Below are 23,906 nucleotides of genomic sequence, written 5' to 3'. Positions count from 1 at the left end.
AGTGCCTCAGACTTGACTTCCTTGGATACCGGTCGGTGCTGAGGAAGCGCAGTGGCCCGGGTCTTACTGAACCCCTCCCGGAGGTCCTGGTACTCTGTGGAGCTTGCGGAGAGGTCTGGGGCAATTTCCAAGCCCCCAGGAAGATGCAGGCAGAGCTGACTTTAGGCAACGAGTGTGGCATGACGGGCTCCAGCCCACAATGGCACCAGCAGCCCAGTCAATGGAGGGTTTGTGTCGCTGGAGCCAAGAGAATCCCAATACCACGAGAACCTGCAGAGACTCAACCAGCAGGAATTGGATAGCCTCGCTGTGGTTCCTGACACTCGTAGGCTGACGGGGGTGGTCTGGTGGGTGACCCAGCCTATAGAGCGCCCGTCCGGCACTCTAACACCCATGGGAATGGGGAGGGGTTGAGTGGGGATGCCCAGCTCGGACGCCAGGGTATTGTCCATGAGACTCACATCGGACCCCGAGTTGATGAGCACCTGGAGAGACTTGGACAGGTCGCCCCACAGCAGGGTGGCATAGAAAGGGGGGCGAGTAAGGGGAGAAGAACAATTATCTCTCAGACCCACCAGTGTACTCACTCCAACGGATGAGCTAACTCTCTTGAAGGGACAAGTAGACACAAAATTACCAGCAGTATCGCAATACAGACAACTCTGGGTTCCAAGTCTGCGTACGCGCTCGGCTGGAGGCAGCCTAGCCCTGTCGAGCTGTGTCAGCTCGGGAAGAGGTGAATCTGCAGTCTCCGGAGGCTCTTGGAGGGACTCGGGTAAGCACGGATCCTTTCGGGGACTTACGGAGTTTATCAGCTGCAGGGTGGGATCCCTGAGTGAGCAATTGGGACTGCAATAGAACCTCTTCTCCCTCCTATGTTCCCGCAGCCGACCATCGATCCAGATGGTTAACCTCTTACATCTAGACGTTCCGCTAGCGGAACACCTGCTCCAATATCCAATGATAGGCGTGGCACGAATTACAAATTCCTCAAAAATACAAAAACTTCAATTTTTCAAACATATGACTATTACACAGCATTTTAAAGACAAGACTCTCCTTTATCTAACCACACTGTCCGATTTCAAAAAGGCTTTACAGTGAAAGCAAAACATTAGATTATGTCAGCAGAGTACCAAGCCAGAAATAATCAGACACCCATTTTTCAAGCTAGCATATAATGTCACAAAAACCCAGAAGACAGCTAAATGCAGCACTAACCTTTGATGATCTTCATCAGATGACACACCTAGGACATTATGTTATACAATACATGCATGTTTTGTTCAATCAAGTTCATATTTATATCAAAAAACAGCTTTTTACATTAGCATGTGACGTTCAGAACTAGCATACCCCCCGCAAACTTCCGGGGAATTTGCTAACAATTTACTAAATTACTCACGATAAACGTTCACAAAAAGCATAACAATTATTTTAAGAATTATAGATACAGAACTCCTCTATGCACTCGATATGTCCGATTTTAAAATAGCTTTTTGGTGAAAGCACATTTTGCAATATTCTAAGTACATAGCCCAGCCATCACGGGCTAGCTATTTAGACACCCGGCAAGTTTAGCCTTCACCAAAATCAGATTTACTATTATAAAAGTTTGATTACCTTTTGTTGTCTTCGTCAGAATGCACTCCCAGGACTGCTACTTCATTAACAAATGTTGGTTTGGTCCAAAATAATCCATCGTTATATCCGAATAGCGGCATTTTGTTCGTGCGTCCCAGACACTATCCGAAATGGTAAATCAGGGTCGCGCGCATGGCGCAATTCGTGACAAAAAAATTCGAAATATTCCATTACCGTACTTTGAAGCATGTCAACCGCTGTTTAAAATCAATTTTTATGCAATTTATCTCGTAAAAAAGCGATAATATTCCGACCGGGAATCTCCTTTTCGGCAAACAGAGGAAAAATCACAAAGACGGGGGCGGCCAGGGCACGCGCCTAAGCCCACAGTCCCTTGATCGGCCACTTGAGAAAGGCGATAATGTGTTTCAGCCTGGGGCTGGGATGACGACATTCTGTTTTTTCCCGGGCTCTGAGCGCCCTTTGGAAGACGTAGGAAGTGTCACGTTAGAGCAGAGATCCTTTGTAAAAGATAGAGATGGCAAAGAAGTTCAAGAAATGGTCAGACAGGCCACTTCCTGTAAAGGAATCTCTCAGGTTTTGACCTGCCATTTGAGTTCTGTTATACTCACAGACACCATTCAAACAGTTTTAGAAACTTTGGAGTGTTTTCTATCCAAAGCCAATAATTATATGCATATTCTAGTTACTGGGCAGGAGTAGTAACCAGATTAAATCGGGTACGTTTTTTATCCAGCCATGAAAATACTGCTCCCTAGCCATAACAGGTTAAAGCGATGAGTGAGTCGAGATCCGTCGGTAGTTCTCGGGCTGCTAGCTCATCCTTTACCTCCTCCGATAATCCATGCAGGAATGTGTCGAACAGCGCTTCCGGGTTCCAGGTACCCTCCGCTGCTAGTGTGCGGAACTCCACCACATAGTCTGCCACACTAAGGGTGTCCTGCCAAAGCTGGAGTAATTTCTTGGCAGCCTCTCTCCCGGACACCACAGCCTCGAACACCTTTCTCACCTCCGCCACGAATACCTCCAGACTGAGGCAGATGGCAGATTATTGCTCCCACACCGCTGTGGCCCAGACAAGTGCCCTCCCGGACATCAGCGTAATAATATACACTATCTTCGAGTGGTCTGAGGGGAACGAAGAAGGCTGCAGCTCGAAAACGAGGGAGCACTGGGAGAGAAAGGCCTGGCAGGTTCCGGAATCTCCATCATAGTGCTATGGTGGAGGTAAGCGTGGTTCCCGGGAAACCGGGGTGACGGCGCTGCTACCAGCCGGGTTACAGAGGGGCTGGGAGGTTACCGTCATGCTCCCGCAAAATGTCCAATGCTTGGTCGTGACGTTCGGCCGTGGCCTGGAACCCCTCCATCATACCGCGAAGCAACTCCTCGTGCCTACCAATGGCGGCTCCTTGGGAGGAGATGGCATGGCGGAGCTGGTCCAGGTCTGCTGGGTCAGTCATGGCCAGTTCGTACTATCACGGATCAAGGTAAGACCCAGGTGCAGACTGTTGAGGTAACAATGTTTCTTGCCGCAACAGGGGCAGGCAAAGACAGGTCAAGGCAGGCAGGGGTCGAAAGAACCACGGTAAGGCCAAGGTACAGGATGGCAGGCGGACTCAGGGTCAGGGACAGGCAGAGTTCAGTAATCCAGAGGTGGAGCAGCGGTACAGGACGGCAGGCAGACACAGGCAGAGAGGTCAGGCAGGCAGGCACAGGGTCAGGACAAGCAGAGATCAAAAACCAGGAGGATGAGGAAAGAGAGGCTGGGAAACGATTGGAGCTGACAGGAAAACGCTGGTTAGCTTGAACGAACAAGACGAACTGGCAACAAACAGACAGAGAACACAGGTATAAATACACAGGGGATAGTTGGGAAGAGGGGCGACACCTGGAGGGGGGTGGAGTCAAGCACGAGGACAGTTGAAGCAGATCAGGGCGTGACAAAAATATATGTAAACAGACCATTAATGTCTCAATTTCAGTTTTCTTGGAATGCTGTGAGTGCTATTATATGATACAATCAGTACTTGTTGCATTTACAACTTGTCTAAGTCCTATCATCAACTGATTTCAGCCAGTGTTTCGCTGTGGGTTGACTGCATTGTTTGAATGGAATGTTGGCATATTGGCAGTAAATTTGAAAAGTTATTGGAATCATTCCTCTAAAACTGGCTGGCTAGCTAGCTAACAAACACAGTGCAGATAAATTCTTCAAATTCATTATTTTACACAATATCTTATCACAACACTGGCAAACCATGGTTGATCAACTTCCTGACCAAAATGGCTGACCTTTATCCCATCATAAGAAGGTTCATGTAGATTCTAGTATACTAATTCCTAATTCTATGGTGTAAATATTGAACTCAATCCCTTTTGCATCTTGCTCTTTCTAATGTTAAGCTCTGTAATAGATCCTTTGCTCAACAACTACTAGTTCATTAGTGTGTGTGAACTGAACTGTAAATGGCCTCTTCCTTGAATGGGGGTGTGAGGAACAGTTTAGTTTTACTGTGGTGTGCAGGCTGTAACATCATTACACCACAGAGCCAACTACAGTTAGCCTGGTCCCAGATCTGTTTGTGTGGTCTAGCCAACTCCTTTGGGACTCATATATCCCATTGGCATGACAAGTTGGCTATACAGCACAAACAGATCTGAGACCAGACTAACTGTAGCTGCTCCAGAAGCAGTTGCTCTCCGCTCCAAGTCGTTGCCCCTTTAATTATAGTCCAGCCACCCATGATCAGGGCCAGACACACAGGGGGGGAATGTTGCTGTGCTCAAAGGGGGTGCACTGAGGTAGGGGTTAGCGTTCAGTGAGTCAGGGTCTATCTATCTGACTGGGTTTGGTTGGATGTGTGTTTTCAGGACTGGGACCAGCACGTGAAAGGTAAACTACACCTGCAGAACCGCTTGCTGTACTCTGAAGGGTGAGTTATAAGGATGAGTTATAGGGAGGTCAAATCTATTAGACAGCACGTTGATATGCTTCTGTGTGATCTAGAAACGTCTTTCTGTTTCCTGTCTAGGAATAGGGAGTGACTGACAACAAATGAGTAATGTGTAACGTGCTCCGCTCATACTGTGGGTTGTGAAGTACAGTATTGAGGGAGCCTTTCTGTTAGATAGAGTATAGGCTAAAACTATTTCTTAAATGTGTTCTGTTTTGATCTTGTTTTGACGTCAGATATAAGGAAAAAAACTCTTTACAATAGGGTACCGTTCATATAGAGTTTAAAGGGTTTATAACTACATTAATGGTTATTTAATCATTTGTAAATGCATTATAAATCATTAATAACATAATTAGAAACGCTTTAGAAAGTGTACCTTATTGCAAAGTATTATCAAAAACGTGTTTTTGTGTTGTGTAGCAGTTGTGTAGCATGTGCTTCACTGAAAGTTTGTTCTTAGGGTACGTTACAGTCAGATATAGGCTACAAAATTGTAATAACATTCATAATTAAGCCATTATACCTGTTTATACATGCTTTATAAAATGCTTTATAAAAGAGGATGAGTTACTTCATGTATTAGTTTCTGTCCTTGTTTTGTAAGTTTAATCGTTATACTCTTGTGACCATTACGTCATGTCTTCACCTTAATCTAATCTCATCCGTTATTCCCAAAGTAAAAACCCCCGGACAGCCGAGGCATTTGATTTTACACTTGTGTTCCATATACAGCCTTAATGGCTTTTGAATATGAGACTTGAGGTCCCCCGTCACAAGATATAGCAACAGCCAGGCATGGACAGTCGAGGGGAGGGTGGTCAGTCAGTCTGTCAGAAATCTAAAACTAGTCTCCGGTAGCGTCCCTGCAGAAGGGCCATAATGCCCAAAACATTGGTGTAATTAATACCCATTAAATCATTGGGATATACTATATATAGAGTGTGCAAAATTCTTTATTTAATTTTCTTTCATACGTTTACTTTTCTGTTAGTCAGCAAGATAGACTAGCCAGGGAGGACAGAGCAGTGCAGGTAGTCAGATCACTCAATCAGTTAGTCAGGAAACTAAAACAAGCCTCTCGTGGCGTCCGGTTCTGTCCGCAGTGCTACAATCACAGCCGGAGCCGTCCACTACGGTCCCGCCGGGTCGTCTGAAGGATGCCTAAACAACGTCGGAGTGAATAACTCCATGGCTTACTCTTCCACCGCCAATCAAGGTAGGTTGGAGTGTGTGTGTCTGTGTCTCAAAGACTTCGGGTTGGAGGTTGAAGGTCAATTTTGTGGTGTTTTTAAGAGGGGAAATATGTGATATGTGGTAGATATGCAGTAGATGGGGGTGGAACTGCTGCTATTTTTAGACTGCAGGGTGCATGGCATGGGTCTCATTTTGGATTTTTCGATCTAGGGAGTAGGGAGCAGATCGGGCTAACTTGATGTGTTGATATCATCTCAATATAGTACTTATAAAACACGAATAAAACTTGTAATACCGATGTAAATTACTAATACTAATTGTGCAACTTGTATTTTTACACTATTTGTCTGGGGTTTATAGTTTTTTTTCAGTAAAGATTACAGTATTTTGAGAGTACAACTTATTTTTGGGCTCCCGAGTGTCGCAGTGGTCTAAGGCACTGCATCTCAGTGCAAGAGGTGTCCCTACAGTCCCTGGTTCGATTCCAGGCTGTATCACATCCGGCCGTGATTGGGAGTCCCATAGGACGGCCCAGAGTCGTCCGGGTTTGGCCAGGGTAGGCCGTCATTGTAAATAAGAATTTGTATTTAACTGGCTTGCCTAGTTAAATAAAGGTTAAATAAAAATAATAAAATAATAGAAATGTGGTATTTTCTTATCGGAGCCAATATGTTTTATTTTTAATTTTTAAGGTGAGCTTGTGAAGTAGACTGGCCCTTTAAATTCAAGAACAGCCATGATACAAACATAACAAGCAAAACTAGGATAGCATGACAACATTTTAACATAGGTCATTGTGATTTTCTGGTTTCTTCACAGTCAAGAATTAACACAACATATACTTCCCCAATCCCATGTGTTTCATGGTCCTGTCGTTCCTGTTTCCTCCACATTTATCCAGATGTATCATCCGGAGCTAACCTACCAGCTGGAGTAATGAGGACCTATCCCATGTCAGGGGCTGGATTTACCCAACTCCCACCTGGGTCAAAGGTCAGACAAATGTTTTGGCTTTCGCTTATCAAGATTAGGGGATATGTGCTACTGCTGTGTGTGGATGTAAATACGTGTAGGCTACAACGTCAGATTGTACAGTTTGGGTTACTTAAACTTGTAAAAGGTCAGATAAATGTTTGGCTTTCTCTTATCAAGATCAGTTAGGCTGCTGCTGTGAAACAAAAACTGTAAATGCCCTACTGAATGAGATATAAGGACTGTAGTTTGGGGTAACGCCTTACAATAACTTTCATTAATAAGCATGATTAAACAATTTAAAGGTCAATGTTTTGGCTTTTGTATATCAAGATTAGTGAATACATGCTTTTGTGAAATACATATAGTACATTTGGGCTGAATGACAGATTGATTTTATGGTAACACTTTATAATAACTTTATAATATAAAATATTACTTTAATTTAACTAGTCAGCATACATCAACTATTTATACATAGTAAATACACTATCAATAAGTTAGTAGTAATAGTGCATTTATAAACATTTATAAGCATTGCAAATTCTAAGCATTATATGCATTACAATAATTTATAAAAAACACTAAAAAGCATTTAGTATGGCTTATTAATTAAAGTTACGGAGTGGCTGCAGATCCATGTTTTCTGGAACCCTCTTCCTGACAGCTAAAGGTCTGAAGCTTCTTCGCATGTGCGGGATTCTCTACTTTGCGCACAGCAGAGACGGAAGAGGAAGAGAGACATCCCACTCCCTCATTTTTTTCTGTTTCAATGGAAGTCAATAAACTAAGTAGACCAGACCCATGCTATCACAGCTTAAGTAGACAAGAACTGACCATTTTTGTCAATGGTAAATGGCCTCAGTGAAGTATTTTAATTTGACCACCATCTTTGGCGCACAGTCTCTGCTCTTAAAGTTATTAATATAATTGAATTGAATGTGTCTATTCCTACATAATTAATCAACGTATATTTCATTTGGTGTGTGATGTGTTGTGTGTCTGTGAGAAAGCTGGTTAGACACGTCACCTTGTTCCACCTATGCCCTGGCTTGTCTCTGTGCCTAGAGAGAGCATGGCAGAGGAAGGGCTCAACACAGGGGCCCAACATGGGGGCACATAGCAGGCTATGTATTTGTGCCAAGGTGTATTTTTCTTGTTGTATGGCAGTGTTTCTCCAGTCAGTTCTACTTATTTGATGTATTTTTAAATACAGTATATTTAAAAGAACCATATTGACTGAGATGTGCACTCTTGTTTTAGTTTGACCACTGGCTTCCATCCATATCTCTCTGGTTTTGAGCATACGGATTTCAACTGTGTTTCAGCTATTAGGATATCTAAGCTGTGGTGGTGGATGGTGTTGTGTGTTGTGTCAGTCAATAATAACGGACCAGCGAAGGGCCTTGTTGACAGCTGTGGATCCAGAGAGCAGCTTTTGTCTTTGCTAGACAACTTAACTCCATTTAAATGGATATCTCCGGCAAACTATGTAATTAAATGCCTGGCTTGAAAACGCGTGTGTGAAATGAACAGATTTAAGTTTGCGTATTAGTGATAAAACGGGTCTAATGGACTTTATCACAACCATATGCGAGGACTCTACAGTGCTAAACTGCAAAAAAAATACATTGGCTGTGGCAAGATAGATTTTCATAATCCCGGTTCATTTTTGTTGCTTTTTATACTATTTGTTGTTGTTGATTTGATTTGATTTGTAACTTATATATCCTACAAACTATATAATGAAATGCCTGGCTTGTAAACACAGATTTCAGCTCTTTAGTGATGAAAGGGGTCTATCTGATTAAATCGCAACCTTATGCGAAGATGTAGTTACACAGATACTAAACCCCCGTAGGCTTTGGCCAGATAATAACGGTTTATACATGTAACTGTTGAATTTTTGGTATTCATTTATTTGGAGTATGAATAGATCTTTTTACGTGTGTTATTTCATTTTCAGTATAGTTTTTTTTAATGATAGATTCATCCTTTTTCACCAATGATCCATTCTATTTTATTTTATTCTGTTATATTATATTATTTGTGCCATGTGGTATATGTAAGAAACAGAGTCCTCGTAATTTACAGAATTTACCTCACTCGGACAACCAAACATTTGCTAAAAGTTGCCCAATTAGCGTGAGGGAGGGGGGAGGCAACTTCTTGTCGCTCGCGGTGCTCATGTTCAGAATGGTTGTCAGTCAAAACCCATTCATAGCTGTGAAGCGCAAAGCCTGAGCTCTGACATCATGTACAGTGAGGGTAAAAAGGATTTGATCCCCTGCTGATTTTGTCGTTTGCCCACTGACAAAGAAATTATCAGTCTATAATTTTAATGATAGGTTAATTTGAACACTGAGAGACAAAATAACAACAAAAAAATCCAGAAAAACACATCAAAAATGTTATAAAATTATTAGCATTTTAATGAGGGAAATAAGTATTTGACCCCCTCTCAATCAGAAAGATTTCTGGCTCCCAGGTCTTTTATACAGGTAACGAGCTGAGATTAGGAGCACACTCTTAAAGGGAGTGCTCCTGATCTCAGCAAGGTCCCCCTGCTCAAGAAAGCACATATACATGCCTGTCTGAAGTTTGCCAATGAACATCTGAATGATTCAGAGGACAACTGGGTGAAAATGTTGTGATCAGATGAGACCAAAATGGAGCTCTTTGGCATCAACTCAACTCGCCGTGTTTGGAGGAGGAGGAATGCTGCCTATGACCCCAAGAACACCATCCCCACCATCAAACATGAAGGTGGAAACATTATGCTTTGGGGGTGTTTTTCTGCTAAGGGGACAGGACAACTTCACCACATCAAAGAGACGATGGACGAGGCCATGTACCGTCAAATCTTGGGTGAGAACCTCCTTCCCTCAGCCAGGGCATTGAAAATGGGTCGTGGATGGGTATTCCAGCATGACAATGACCCAAAACACACGGCCAAGGCAACAAAGGAGGGGCTCAAGAAGAAGCACAGTCCTGGAGTGGCCTAGCCAGTCTCCAGACCTTAATCCCAGAGAAAATCTGTGGAGGGAGCTGAAGGTTCGAGTTGCCAAACGTCAGCCTCAAAACGTTAATGACTTGGAGAAGATCTGGAAAGAAGAGTGGGACAAAATCCCTCCTGAGATGTGTGCAAACCTGGTGGCCAACTACAAGAAACATCTGACCTCTGTGATTGCCAACAAGGGTTTTGCCACCAAGTACTAAGTCATGTTTTGCAGATGGGTCAAATACTTATTTCCCTCATTAAAATGGAAATCATTTTATAACATTTTTGACATGCATTTTTCTGGATTATTTTGTTGTTATTCTGTCTCTCACTGTTCAAATAAACCTACCATTAAAATTATAGACTGATCATTTCTTTGTCAGTGGGCAAACGTACAAAATCAGCAGGGGATCAAATACTTTTTTCCCTCACTGTATGAGTACCTCGTCATGCCGTACGGGTTGATGAATGCGCCATCAGTCTTCCAAGCCTTTGTAGATGAGATTTTCAGGGACCTGCACGGGCAGGGTGTAGTGGTGTATATTGATGCCATTCTGATATACTCCGCTACATGCGCCGAGCATGTGTCCCACGTGCGCAGGGTGCATGGTCGCCTGTTGGAGCATGACCTGTACGTCAAGGCTGAGAAATGCTTGTTTTTCCAGCAATCCGTCTCCTTCCTAAGGTATCGCATTTCCACCTCAGGGGTGGAGATGGAGAGTGACCGCATTTCAGCCATGTGTAATTGGCCGACTCCCACCATGGTAACGGAGGTGCAGCCGTTCTTAGGGTTTGCCAACTACTACCGGAGGTTTATCCGAGGTTTTGTTCAGGTAGCGGCTCCCATTACTTCACTGCTGAAGGGGGCCCGGTGCATTTGCAGTGGTCGGCTGAGGCGGACAGGGCTTTTAGTCACCTGAGGGCTCTGTTTACCTCGGCTCCCGTGCTGGCCCATCCGGATCCTTCTTTGGCGTTCATAGTGGAGGTGGACGCGTCCGAGGCTGGGATAGGAGAGGTGCTCTCTCAGCACTCGGGTACGCCATCGAAGCTCCGCCCCTGTGCCTTCTTCTCGAAGAAGCTCAGCCCGGCGGAGCAAAACTATGACGTGGGGGACCGGGAGTTGTTGGCTGTCATCAAGGCCTTGAAGGTGTGGAGACATTGGCTTGAGGGGGCTAGACACCCTTTTCTCATCTGGACTGACCACCGCAATCTGGAGTACATCCGGGCAGCGAGGAGACTGAACCCTCGCCAGGCAAGGTGGGCCATGTTTTTCACCCGTTTTGTGTTTACCCTTTCCTACAGACCAGGCTCCCAGAACGTAAAGGCAGACGCATTGTCCCGGCTGTATGACACAGAGGAGCGGCCCATGGATCCCACTCCCATACTCCCGGCCTCCTGCCTGGTGGCGCCGGTAGTGTGGGAGCTGGACACGGACATAGAGCAGGCGTTACGTGCAGAGCCCGCTCCTGTCCAGTGTCCCGCTGGGTGTCTGTACGTCCCGTCTGCTGTTCATGACCGATTGATCTATTGGGCCCACACGTCACCCTCCTCTGGTCATCCTGGGATTGGTCGGACAGTGCGCTGTTTGAGCAGGAGATACTGGTGGCCTACCTTGGCTAAGGACGTGAGGGTTTATGTTTCCTCCTGCTCGGTATGCTCCCAGTGTAAGGCTCCTAGGCACCTGCCCAGAGGTAAGCTACACTCCTTACCCGTTCCACAGCGGGCCTTGGTCGCACCTGTTGGTGAATTTTCTGACTGATCTTCCACTCTCACAGGCTAACACCGCGATCCTGGTTGTTGTGGATTGTTTCTCTAAGTCCTGTCGTCTCCTCCCTCTGCCCGGTCTCCCTACAGCCCTACAGACTGCGGAGCCCTTGTTTACACATGTCTCCCGGCACTACGGGGTGCCTGAGGATATAGTGTCTGATCGGGGTCCCCAGTTCACGTCTAGGGTCTGGAAGGCATTCATGGAACGTCTGGGGGTCTCGATCAGCCTTACTTCAGGGTTTCACCCCGAGAGTAATGGGCAGGTGGAGAGAGTGAACCAGGATGTGGGTAGGTTTCTGCGGTCCTATTGCCAGGACCGGCCGGGGGAGTGGGCGGCGTTTGTGCCCTGGGCCGAGATGACAGAGAACTCGCTCCGCCACTCCTCCACTAACCTCTCTCCCTTCCAGTGTGTACTGGGGTACCAGCCGGTTCTGGCGCCTTGGCATCAGAGTCAGACCGAGGTTCCTGCGGGGGACGACTGGTTCAAGCACGTTGAGGAGACATGGGAAGCCGTCCGTGTCCACCTTCAGCAGGCTGTGACGCGCCAAAAGAAGAACGCAGAACGCCACCGCAGTGAGACCCCGGTGTTTGCACCGGGGGACCGGGTCTGACTCTCGACCCGAAACCTGCCCCTCCGCCTGCCCTGCCGGAAGCTGGGTCCACGGTTTCTGGGGCCATTTAAAGTCCTGAGGAGAGTGAACGAGGTTTGTTATAGGTAACAGCTTCCACCCGATTACCGTATTAACCACTCGTTCCATGTGTCTCTCCTCAGGCTGGTGGTGACTGGCCTGCTCCAGGAGTCTGAGGTGCGGGAGGTTCCTCCGCCCCCTCTGGACATCGGGGGGGCTCCGGCGTACTCTGTTCGCTCCATACTGGATTCGAGGCGCCGGGCAAGGGGCCTTCAGTATCTCGTGGAGTGGGAGGGGTACGGTCCGGAGGAGAGGTGCTGGGTTCCGGTCGAGGACATATTGGACCCTTCAATGCTGCAGGAGTTCCACCGTCTTCGTCCGGATCGCCCTGCGCCTCGCACTCCGGGTCGTCCCTGAGGCCGGTGTTGACGCGCTGCTGGAGCCACTCGTCAAGGGGGGGGGGGGTACTGTCACGACTTCCGCCGAAGTTGGTCCCTCTCCTTGTTCGGGCGGCGTTCGGCGGTCGACATCACCAACCTTCTAGCTATCGCCGATCCACTTTCATTTTCCATTGGTTTTGTCTTGTCTTCCATCACACCTGGTTCCAATTACATCAATTACATGTTGTGTATTTAACCCCCCCCCATGTCCTTGTCCGTAATTGTTTGTTGTAGTGCTTGTGCACGGTATGCTGGTATTTACCGGGTTTTGTTTGACCCATTGATTGTATTATTCTGTTGACGGTGGTTTATGGTTATTAAACACAACCATTGTAAATCAGTTTCCGCACTCCTGCGCCTGACTTCTCTGCCGCCAGTAGCATCGCATTACCAATTTGTAAGTCGCTCTGGATAAGAGCGTCTGCTATATGAGGTAAATGTACACATGATGATGATTTACGAGATGTGTAAATCATCTGCCATTTTCAGCCTCCACACACTAATCAACAGCAACACTCCAGTCCATCCACAGCTGTTGTAGATCAGCTAAATTAGTAATATACACACTAACAATGTCCAATGTCAACGTAAGGACCAGTGGTTCCTTTTGGTCCTTTTGGGGATTATGGCTTGAAATAATATATATTTTTAATCTGCAATACACTACAGTACATAGATTTATAGTAAAGAAATTGTCTTTAACCACTGATACAATGTCAGGCTTTTTTTTGTTACACCCTTCCAATGGTTAAAATTGAAGCAAGGGGTAATGTCATTGCTACTGCAGGTAGCCTAGTGGTTAGAGCGTTGAGCCAGTAACCGAAAGGTTGCTAGATCGAATCCCCGAGCTAACAAGGTAAAAGTCTGTCGTTCTGCCCATGAACAAGCCAGTTAACCCACTGTTCCTAGGCTGCCATTGTAATACAAATTTGTTCTTAACTGACTTGCCAAGTAAAATAAAGGTTAAATAAAAAAATGCTAGAGCTGTGTTTAAGAAGTGTTGACATCTTTCCACAGCCTAAGAACATTTACACTGTATGACCCTCAAGTCAGGGGTAAGGCTCAGGCTGTATAAAAGTATGAACAAGTCTAGCCCATAACCACTGATACAAGGTCAGACAGTCATCCTCCTAATGGTTTATGACTAGGGTAATCTGATCCAAGATCTGTGATTTAGAAGCGTCAACATCTTCCCCAAGCCCAGAAACAGATACTGTTTGACCCTCAATTTATGGATCCAAAGGATGTAAAAGCATGAACAAGTGTCCAGATCGCTGGACCACATATTTACAAGGCAAACACTCTGACTGATACAACCCCGATGACCGGCCGGGCCGGTGGCAAGACTCTTGTTCCCTCTTTCACCTCAAGGACATTAACAGCCTGTTGCTGTCTATTTTTGTAGCTGTTTACTGACTGGGCTGCTGTGACCTTTCATGTGTGTGTGTGTGTGCACGCTAGCTAGCTAGCTTAGCCTAGTGGTAGTTGGCACAGAGCCGCTAATAGAATTATCACTCTCGCATCTGAAACCGTTAAAATCAGGTGGCGTGCCAGAGGCAGTTAAACGACAGTTATTTAACCCTGTAGGCAATCAGGGCTTTGGATAGATTAACATTGGGGATAGCGGATTAGTCTAGGGTAGCAGCACAGTAGCAATGTTCTTCACATAAACTACCTACTAATCTTGGGGTGTAACATCTTGGTTCTAATCTTGTGGTGTAACATCTTGGTTCTAATCTTGGGGTGTAACATCTTGGTTCTAATCTTGTGGTATAACATCTTGGTTCTAATCTTGTGGTGTAACATCTTGGTTCTAATCTTGTGGTGTAACATCTTGGTTCTAATCTTGTGGTGTAACATCTTGGTTCTAATCTTGGGGTGTAACATCTTGGTTCTAATCTTGTGGTGTAACATCTTGGTTCTAATCTTGGGGTGAGGGAAGGATTATAGGGTAGCAGCATAGTAGCAATGTTCTTTTGACACAACTTTCCTAACTCATAGTACTAGTATGGTCTAGTTTTCTGTCTACTATCAAATGTAGCAGTGTTCCTTAGTGGAAATAGGTAGCTATACAGATACGCTGGTAAGAGTTCCCCCATTTTAGCCTGTGACCTGGTGTATAGGGACCATCAAGCACGATGCAAGTTTGATTTTCTTAACAAGACAGTTAAGTTATTTTACAGAAGATCGTTGGGCATTACTCAAACTCGCATCAGGGACGTTACGGGGGTGCTAGATTTCCTCTGTACAAGTTCCTTATAAAAACAACACCATCCCTGGCCCTGGCTACTAAATAAATAAGCCACACATGTCTATAAGCCGCAGGTGCCTACCGGTACATTGAAACAAATGAACTTTACACAGGCTTTAACGAAACACGGCTTGTAACAAAAATAAATAGGCTTTAACGAAACACGGCTTGTAACAAAAAATACAAAATTAACAGTAAACAGTAGCCTACCAAGAAAGTCATTGGTCACCATCTTCCTTCTCCTGTGCACTGAAACCACTGAAACCATCTCCTTCGGTGTCGGAGTTGAATAGCCTCAGAATTGCTTCATCCGATATTGGATCGTTTTCATTGTCGCTCTCGTCACTTTCATCCGGAGGCTAATCCCCCGCTGAGCCCTCTTCAACACGCAGCAGTCCAGCCTTTCGAAACACGTTGATGATAGTGGATTTTTTGACAATGCTCCACGCTGTCTGGACCCACTGGCAGACTTGACCATAAGTTGCTCTTCGCATGCGGCCCGTTTTAGTGAAGGATTTCTCCCCACTTGTCATCCAAGCCTCCCGCTGAACACGGAGCGCCACCTTAAATGCACGATTTACACTGATGTCGAGTGGCTGCAAATACTTTGTTGTGCCCCCAGGAATCAGGGTGACAAAATGACTACCGTAATCAGAATGATGGGAAGTTTGAGAGCGCTCGATTTAATCTAAACAGTAAACAAAAATAGTTGTTTGACCTTAACCCGTTCGGCAATTTCATTGGTCTAATGAAAGCTTCATGCCGGCAAAAACTGAGCACGTCACAGAATGTGTTTTTTTGGAGAAAAAAAATTCAAAGCGGGAAAAATCCATATATTAGCCGCGTCATTGTTTAAGCCGCGATGTTCAAAGCCTGGGAAAAAAGTTGCGGCTTATAGTCCGGAAATTACGGTACCTAAAAAAGCCACTATAAAATTCCATAAATGCCTTGAAAGTTACCAAAATTCTGGTAGTGTACTGGTAAACTTAGAAAGTTACCACTAATATACCCTCCCTTTGCAACCCTAGTCAGGCTACAGTGTTGTTCTTACATGTAAAGGGAATATTCTCGGAAGAAATCCAGCACTACCGGACATTTTACAGAAGGCAGAGAGGACAAAGGGTAGAGGTAAGAGGGGGACTGTCTATCAGGCTAGCTGGGCAGCCCGTCTCTGGGGTAATGTCATGGTTACGGACAGATCAGGTCTGAAAGGCTGCAGTGTTGTTGTTCTTATAAATCTGATCTGAAGAAATCCAGCACTAACTGACATATTGAACAGTAGAGAGGGCAGAGGTTAGGGGAGAACATGGAGGGATTTATGACCTCCCTGGGTAATATCATGGTCACCCAAACCCCCGGCTGTCAGGGACTGTCTGTCAGTGCTGTTTTATGTGACACATAAACACATTTTGCTTTGAAGTGATCTGAAGGTGAAAGTTAGGGTTAGGAATGATCCCGGTTTGGCCTGGAATTTCCAAATCCAAATCAAATCAAATTGTATTTGTCACATTCTTTGTAAACAACAGGTGTAGTCTAACAGCAAAATACTTAGTTACGGGTCCTTTTTCCAACAATGCAGAATGAAAGATTACAGATACATAAAAAATAAAGATATGTTGAATGTCTTCCCGTAAGTGAACATGAAATGTCTGAGTAGTGTACAGTACATATGTTACTGTACATCCAGTGCTGTATCAACTGAACAACACAGTGGTTGATATATTCCATAGGTTGACCCATGATGCTGATTCCCATTACATCTGGTGTCGTAGCTGTTAGGGAAAAGTGTTGACGCCCTCTTCATTCACTTACTTTGTTGGCCATTAGTCAGTCAGACGAGAAGCCAATGGTTTTTACCTCAGAGCTGAGTGCTGCCCCTGGGTGTAAGTTACACCACTCTGAGGGAGGAGGTAGGAGGAGAGGAGCAGCAGGGCTTGCTATTTTTATTATATTTTACCTTTATTTAACTAGGCAAGTCAGTTAAAAATTCTTATTTTCAATGATGGCCTAGGAACAGTGGGTTATCTGCCTTGTTCAGGGGCAGAACGACAGATTTTGTACCTTGTCAGCTCGGGGATTCAGTCTTGCAACCTTTTGGGTACTAGTCCAACACTGTAACCACTAGGCTACGCTGCCCTCTGGCAATCCAGAGGGATTAGTGACAAAGATGACTGGGATGTGTGTGTGTGTGTGTGTGTGTGTGTGTGTGTGTGTGTGTGTGTGTGTGTGTGTGTGTGTGTGTGTGTGTGTGTGTGTGTGTGTGTGTGTGTGTGTGTGTGTGTGTGTGTGCGTGTGTGTACATGGTCAGCTGACATGTTCCCAAATCCAAGCGAGAAAGCTCTCATTATCATTGTCACGCTGTCACGGCGATCGTGTCACTTCACCAGGGATCTATTTATATCAGAGCCACTGAGGTGGAGGGATACGCTCTAAGAGTGGAGGGATACATCACATTCTGTAGCTGAGTGTGAGTGATAATGTTGAAGTGCTTTGACATTAGAGAGGAAATAGTTCCCCACAGTCTAGTCTAGGTCTACAGTCTGTGGCTGAAGTAGGTTCAAATATTTTCATTGACCTTAAAAGTCTTCCAAAAAGAGGGAAGAAGACAGCAACATCCTAGAATGGACTGCATTTCTGTCTGATCATTTCTCAGATCATTTTGCTGTTTTCTTAAATGCGGACATGTTTTTTCATATTTGTCATTTTAGATAAGAGCATACCTGTAATTGATTATTTTAATCAGACTTTTACTAGTGTAAATAATCCACGAAATACAGTGAAATATTACACGAATTGTATGATGTTTTAACAGTAATAAACATACTGATGCATTTTTCTCTTTATTTTAGCTATTTCCACCCAGGAAATCAATCACAGGACGGGTCGTCCACATCTGCAACCTCCCCGAGGGCAGCTGCACAGAGAATGATGTCATCAACCTGGGACTGCCCTTCGGGAAAGTCACCAACTACATCCTCATGCGCTCTACCCACCAGGTACAGTACAATGTTATTCTCTCCAAACACAAGCACACAACGCCAAACACAAGCACACAACTCCAGTCCTCCAGTCCCAGAATGGCCAAAAAGTGAGTTCGTTTTTGGTCTTACCTGATGATTATTAAAAGATTAATTAAACGATTAACTTAACGACTGAGGCCTATCCCGACAGACTCCTCACAGTGAGCCCTAGTCGTTGGAAATGCCTCAAAGAACAAACCTGTGGTTTCGCTTTACCCTCACAGCTACTGCCATTAGCCCTGTGGGATATCACTGCAGAACAAATACTCACTAATGTATACAGCACCACTAAGGAGTCAAGTCACACTTCAATGAACAAAGAACTGCCATGGAGAAACGCAAACCAAAGGACGTGTGGCCCTTTGCGAACGTCTTGAAATAACCCTCGGTTGCTATGGACCAGATACCCCATTTCCCCCCCTCACAAACGTCTACTGCTCTACTGTGGAGTCTAGTCACAATATTAGTCACATATATTTGTTGGGAGAAAAGGGTCAATGCCCTTGACAACTGGAGCAGTTCTCTAATGTCTTGAAATACCCCTGTGTTGCTATGGACCAATACCCCTGTGTTGCTATGGACTAATACCCCTGTGTTGCTATGGACCAGTACCCCTGTGTTGCTATGGACCAGTACCCCTGTGTTGCTATGGACCAATACCCCTGTGTTGCTATGGACAAATACCCCTGTGTTGCTATGGACCAGTACCCCTGTGTTGCTATGGACCAGTACCCCTGTGTTGCTATGGACCAGTACCCCTGTGTTGCTATGGACCAGATGAATTGTTTCCACTTCATATTATCTTGTAATACGATAAGATGCCTTTTTCTCATGGACCATTTTCCATTGTAATGTGATAATGATGTCTTTTTTCCTACGGTCCATCCAACCATTTTAATCACAGAACATGATGTCTCACTCAGTCTCTAGAATTTCATTTATCAGACACTGTATTAAAATGACTCATTAATGTCACCCACATCACATTCAAGGGGCTCGACTACACTAAAATCATGGGTGTTGGTTACCCAGAAATGTATCTGAGCAGATTGTAACTGTCTTTCTGATTTATGATGCCAATGAAATATGATAACCTGGCTGGGATATAGAAGATTTGCTCGCACCTTGTTTGACATATGTTATTGCAAAAATGTTATTTGAAAAAAAGGACGTTAAACTGTCACAAACAGTTGTCTAACACTGGTGTCTTTCTCTCACTCCACTTAACTGCCGTTGTGCCCTTTAGCAAGGCACTTAAGCCCTAAAGTCTGCATGGGGTGTTGCAGCCTGCACTGTGAATACCCTCTGCGCAAACATCTCCAACCTGTGTGTGTTTGCCTTTTGAAAGGGTTGGGGTAAAATGTAAGACACATTTTCTTGGACTGTAAGGGAAAATGGATCAATAAAGTATTCTTCCTCTTCCTCTTCTTCACTCCACAGGCGTTTGTGGAGATGGCGTACATTGAGGCGGCCCAGGCTATGGTTCAATACTACCAGCTGACTCCAGCCACGATCAACGATCAGAAACTACTGATCAGGATGTCCAAGAGATACAAGGAGCTTCAGCTCAAGGTGAGTTGTACTGGGTTGACAATGTGGTGTTGAAATGTTTATTACAGTTGTTATTTAGCTCATACCAACTGTGTACTGTATCTACAGTACAGTATCATATTATGGTGTAAAACGCTCTGTTCATACAGAAACCAGGTAAAGACGTTGATTCAATCATCCAGGATATCAACTCTCTGAGGGAAAGGGACGAGATGCAGGAGATTGATCAGTAAGGCGACTTGTTTCATTCTTTCCTTGTACATTTTCTTAGCGGCAATTTTTTGTTGTAATATGCGATTGTCCATGTACGATCGATCCCCTGAAGAAGACGACAAATAATGGAGGAAATTATCCAACACTACTTCCTGACTACAAACTGCATATTAATTATATTATTTCCTCCCAGCTACATGCCAGAGAGAGCGCGGTCCCGTAGTCCCATCAGCCGCTCTCTGAGCCCTCGCTCCCACAGCCCCAGCTTTACCTCCTGTAGTTCAGCCCACAGCCCGCAGGGGGCACCCTGCCGAGGAGGCCCGGAACGGGGCTCCTGGACCGCCAAACACATGAGAAAGGGGGATGAGGACAGAGAACGAGAGAGGGAAAGGGAGGAGGTGCCATGGAGGAACGGAGGTACAGTGGATGACGACAGGCTGAACGGGAGAATGCAGGATCGACGGAACAAGCCGTACCTGAAACCCTCCGACCGAGACCGGATCAGTCCCAGATCAGCGGACGAAAGAGGAGGAGGAAGTGGGGAGGGGATGAGGGGGGGAAACAGGGGGGGAGACTGGTACCCCCACCCGCGGGGTAGCCCTCAGGGGATGCCCCCCTTCCCTTCGTACAGGAACATGGATGAGGACTCCTACAAAACACAACACGTGTACAAGTCAGAGAAGCCCCTGAGGCCACAGTACCAGAGACATGAGGAGGGGAGAGTCATGTCAAAGAGGAGGGAAGGAGGGGACTACCACAGATCCAGACACTCAGAGTCAAAGCTGGGAGAGGAGTCTCTTCCCACCAGGACAGGAGAAGACAGAAGACAGAGAGGAGTGTCCCCGACACGGGGAAGGAGCAAGAAACCCACCATGAGACACGGAACGGAGAAACTGGAAATAGAGATTACTGAAAATAACGTAAGTGCTAGGATTTTTTTTTAAGTAAGTAAGATTTATAGGTAAAACAGAAGTTGGACATGTACGTTATATCTTATTTACAAACAAATGCCATATCATTACAGGGAGAAACCGCTGAGGATCAGCGATCCAAAGAGAAGTCTGTTTCTCCTCAACGAAGTGGCAAACATGAGAGTGAAAAAGACAGCGAGGCGGAGGAGTGGGAGAGTGGGGACGACACGGAGGGTGAGTGCTGGTACCCCAAGAACATGGAGGAGCTGGTCACAGTGGACGAGGTAGGAGAGGACGACTCCATCATCGAACCGGACCTCCCTGAGCTGCAGGAGCATGAGGACGTGTCAGCCTCAGACCTCCACAAGGATCCTACGGAGGAGGAGGAGGAGGAGGAGGAAGAGGGGGAGGCTCCACGATCAACCTCCACCCCCAGTCCCAGGCCCTGCTCTGAGAAGGAGTTAGCCCAGAGAGAGGATACCAAGTTGGGCAGAGGAGGTGGGGTAGGTGGGGTGGTGGATCCTACACCTACAGAGGAGAAAGATGGGGAGATTAGCACAAACCCCAGCCCCACAGACCAGTCACTGCCACAGCCACAGCCACAGCTACAGTCACAGCCACAGCCACATCCACAGCTACTCATCCCAGTAGCCTCAGAACAGATCAGTTCAGATCTGGATGATTTCCCCAACCCAGAGTTCAAGGCAGCCCTGGAAGAGACGTGTTTGGAAGCTGAAGTACTGAAGAGTGGAGCGCCGACGCAGGAGCTGGTGCTAACCAATCACGCTGGTGCGTGTGAAAGCAGCAAGACCCAGGATGTAATACACAAGATGGAGGACGTGGGGAGGGAATTAACGGTCATGGAGCCAGACATACAGCAGCACAAGGCTGAGACTCCTAGAGGTACAGAACATTTGCTCTCACTATGAAATAATATGTCCAGTATTTTACTTCCTGATAAAATAAGCCAGTATCGGGATTTTGAATCGTCATCCATGTTTCCTGTTTATTATTGGACAGATGTTATTCTTCTAGATTTTATAGGTAACTTATGTTCACTTCTCATTTACAGTCATCCAGAATTCAACACATGTCCCACGTCCTATAAACCTGATAGACATACGGGCTCCCTCACCTTCTAGAGAGCAGGAGAAGATTATCAGTGAACACAGCATCCCTCTGGGTAAGGACCAAATTACTTTTATTTACATGAAGTATTGTTGTTGTTTTTTGTTGTATGTATGCTATCTGCAATGTCATTTTAAGTCCAGTAGCAATTGCCCCTTGGCCTTGGAGACAAATAAAGCTTATTGAATATAATATGATTATTAATCAACAACCAGTTATACCAATGCTATCTTTGCCTGGAGTGAAAGAGCGCATGTGGTAGCTTCAGCTGGCCAATTGTTGAGAGCAAGGTGTTAAACGCACCCCTGAGATGTGTTTATTTAGGCCTGGAATGACATAGGCACACACACAACACATGACTTACTGTGCCTCGTTGGTGAACGCTACACATGAGTGGACTATGATGGCCTTCAAGTGTGTGTGTGTGTGTGTGTGTGTGTGTGTGTGTGTGTGTGTGTGTACGCGGGCGTGTGTACGTGGGTGTGTGTCAGTGTATGTGCACCGTGTGTGTGTGTGTGTGTGTGTGTGTGTGTGTGTGTGTGTGTGTGTGTGTGTGTGTGTGTGTGTGTGTGTGTTTCACAGCCAAATGCTACGGTCATTCACAATTGAGTAGTGTCTGGCTGCAGTGTTGTGTTCTCCCATGAGAGAGACAGTGACAGTGCAGCTGATCTAGATCAGCTCGAAGAGTTGACAACTTCCCTCTGTCACACTGACAACAAGGCTACTCATGAGGGGTGGAGGGGCCATGCTGCCCGCTGACTTTCCTCCTAGCTGCCTCTGTTTCAGACCTGGGAGTTAGCCCTGGGTAACCTCTCTAGCCGGTCAGTTACATTGGTAACACTACATTACGTTACTCTAGTCCCTGTGTACTAACACTCTAATCACATTTGTAACAACTTTTATTAACAGTTCTAGAGGTACGTGGGCTGTGTTCTGATTGGTCTGATGCTGTTGTATGGTCGGGGGATTCTCTTTTCTAATTGGTCTGCGGCTGCTGAAGGGGTACATGTTCTATTCTCTGATTGGTTTGTGCTGTTCTAGAGGTGTATTAGCAGTTTTCTGATTGGTGTGTTGCTGTTCTAGGGGTGGAGTTCATCGTGCCCAGTACGGGGTTCTACTGTAAGCTGTGTGGCCTGTTCTACACCAGCGAGGAGACAGCCAAGACCTCTCACTGTCGCAGTACTGTCCACTACAGGAACCTTCAGGTACAGCAACACATTTACTATTAACATAGGTCGTTCTAATTAGACATGGTTATGAGGAAGAGGAGGAGGAGGAGGAAGAAGAGGAGGAGAAGGATGAGGAGGAGGAAGAGGAGGAAGAAGAAGAGAAAGAAGGAAGGGGATGAACGATGATGATGATGATGATGAAGATTTTGATAGCAGGAAACACTAACCCTCTCCATCGTTAACTTACACTACCCCTTGCAGAAGAGTCATGAACATATGTGTGACATGTATTAGTTATTACGGGGAACGCTTGAAAGCTTATCACTCAGTGACATCATTGTGAGACCAAAGTTCAGAAAAATGTCTTTAGAGTTGAGTTACAGTGTGGCACATGTTACCCAACCATGGGACAGAGCACAAGATACAGAGATCAGTCACTCACTATCTCTATTACACACACACACGCACGCACACACACACACACATACGTCAAAATCCAAAGCTTTTTTTCCCTCTCCACCGTGGGTGGTGGTGGGGGGGGGGTCCTACAGTGGGGTGTCAGAAAAGGAGACTTTCGATGAGTGAGTAGAGTAGAGGGTGTTAGTGTGGTGCCCATGGGAGTCTATCCATTACTTTACTTCCTAAAGGCTCCCAGCTGCTCTAGTCCTTCCTGGGGACCTACTTTGTATACAGGCAACATGTAGACTAAGTGGCGGATAGAAAGTCCTACATTTGTTAGACCCATTGTGCTCTTCAAGTAAAGTAAAAACATTCTGAAGGTTCATTCCCAATAGGCTCTTGGTTCAGCAGGCCAGGGTATTTCTGTGCGGCTGTGAACAGGCAGTGGAAGGGGCAGCCCATTGACTACAGGAAGGCCCCCTCACAGTGTTGAGTACTGGGAGTTGTATTAGGTTACCTATTAGTGCCCAATGCCCATCCAGGCACATCCACACACACTCGCACGCAAACACCCCCCACACACGCAAACACCCCCCACACATGCAAAGCTGCACAGCTGAAAGCAGCCAGAAGGGGAAAAGATTCCTTCACATTTGATGGATTACATTGCGAGGGTAAAAAACCTCAAGAACAGTTGCG

General features: G+C 45.7%; 1 protein-coding gene and 1 non-coding gene across 3 annotated transcripts in view; both read left to right on the top strand.

The window, feature by feature from the left end:
* The window catches only part of rbm20 (RNA binding motif protein 20), a 74,757-nt gene that overhangs the window by 48,665 nt on the left and 2,186 nt on the right, over positions 1–23,906 (top strand). For both annotated transcript variants that reach the window (XM_045707939.1, XM_045707940.1), the window contains exons 4-13: positions 4,477–4,538; positions 5,666–5,778; positions 6,658–6,749; positions 17,666–17,812; positions 19,277–19,408; positions 19,537–19,616; positions 19,794–20,520; positions 20,625–21,414; positions 21,584–21,694; positions 22,723–22,844. In XM_045707939.1, the coding sequence (XP_045563895.1) occupies positions 4,477–4,538; positions 5,666–5,778; positions 6,658–6,749; positions 17,666–17,812; positions 19,277–19,408; positions 19,537–19,616; positions 19,794–20,520; positions 20,625–21,414; positions 21,584–21,694; positions 22,723–22,844 (2,376 nt within the window). The remainder of the gene's footprint in view (positions 1–4,476; positions 4,539–5,665; positions 5,779–6,657; positions 6,750–17,665; positions 17,813–19,276; positions 19,409–19,536; positions 19,617–19,793; positions 20,521–20,624; positions 21,415–21,583; positions 21,695–22,722; positions 22,845–23,906) is intronic.
* On the top strand, positions 17,968–18,101 carry LOC123739783 (small nucleolar RNA SNORA18). The gene has a single exon (XR_006767927.1). It is a non-coding gene; the product is annotated as a small nucleolar RNA SNORA18 (small nucleolar RNA).

This window comes from Salmo salar, chromosome ssa02 (genome assembly GCF_905237065.1).
Source record: "Salmo salar chromosome ssa02, Ssal_v3.1, whole genome shotgun sequence".
In the NCBI taxonomy this organism is placed as follows: Eukaryota; Metazoa; Chordata; class Actinopteri; order Salmoniformes; family Salmonidae; genus Salmo; species Salmo salar.
Note: the sequence above shows the minus strand (reverse complement) of the source record. Positions and strands in the feature narration are given on the sequence as shown.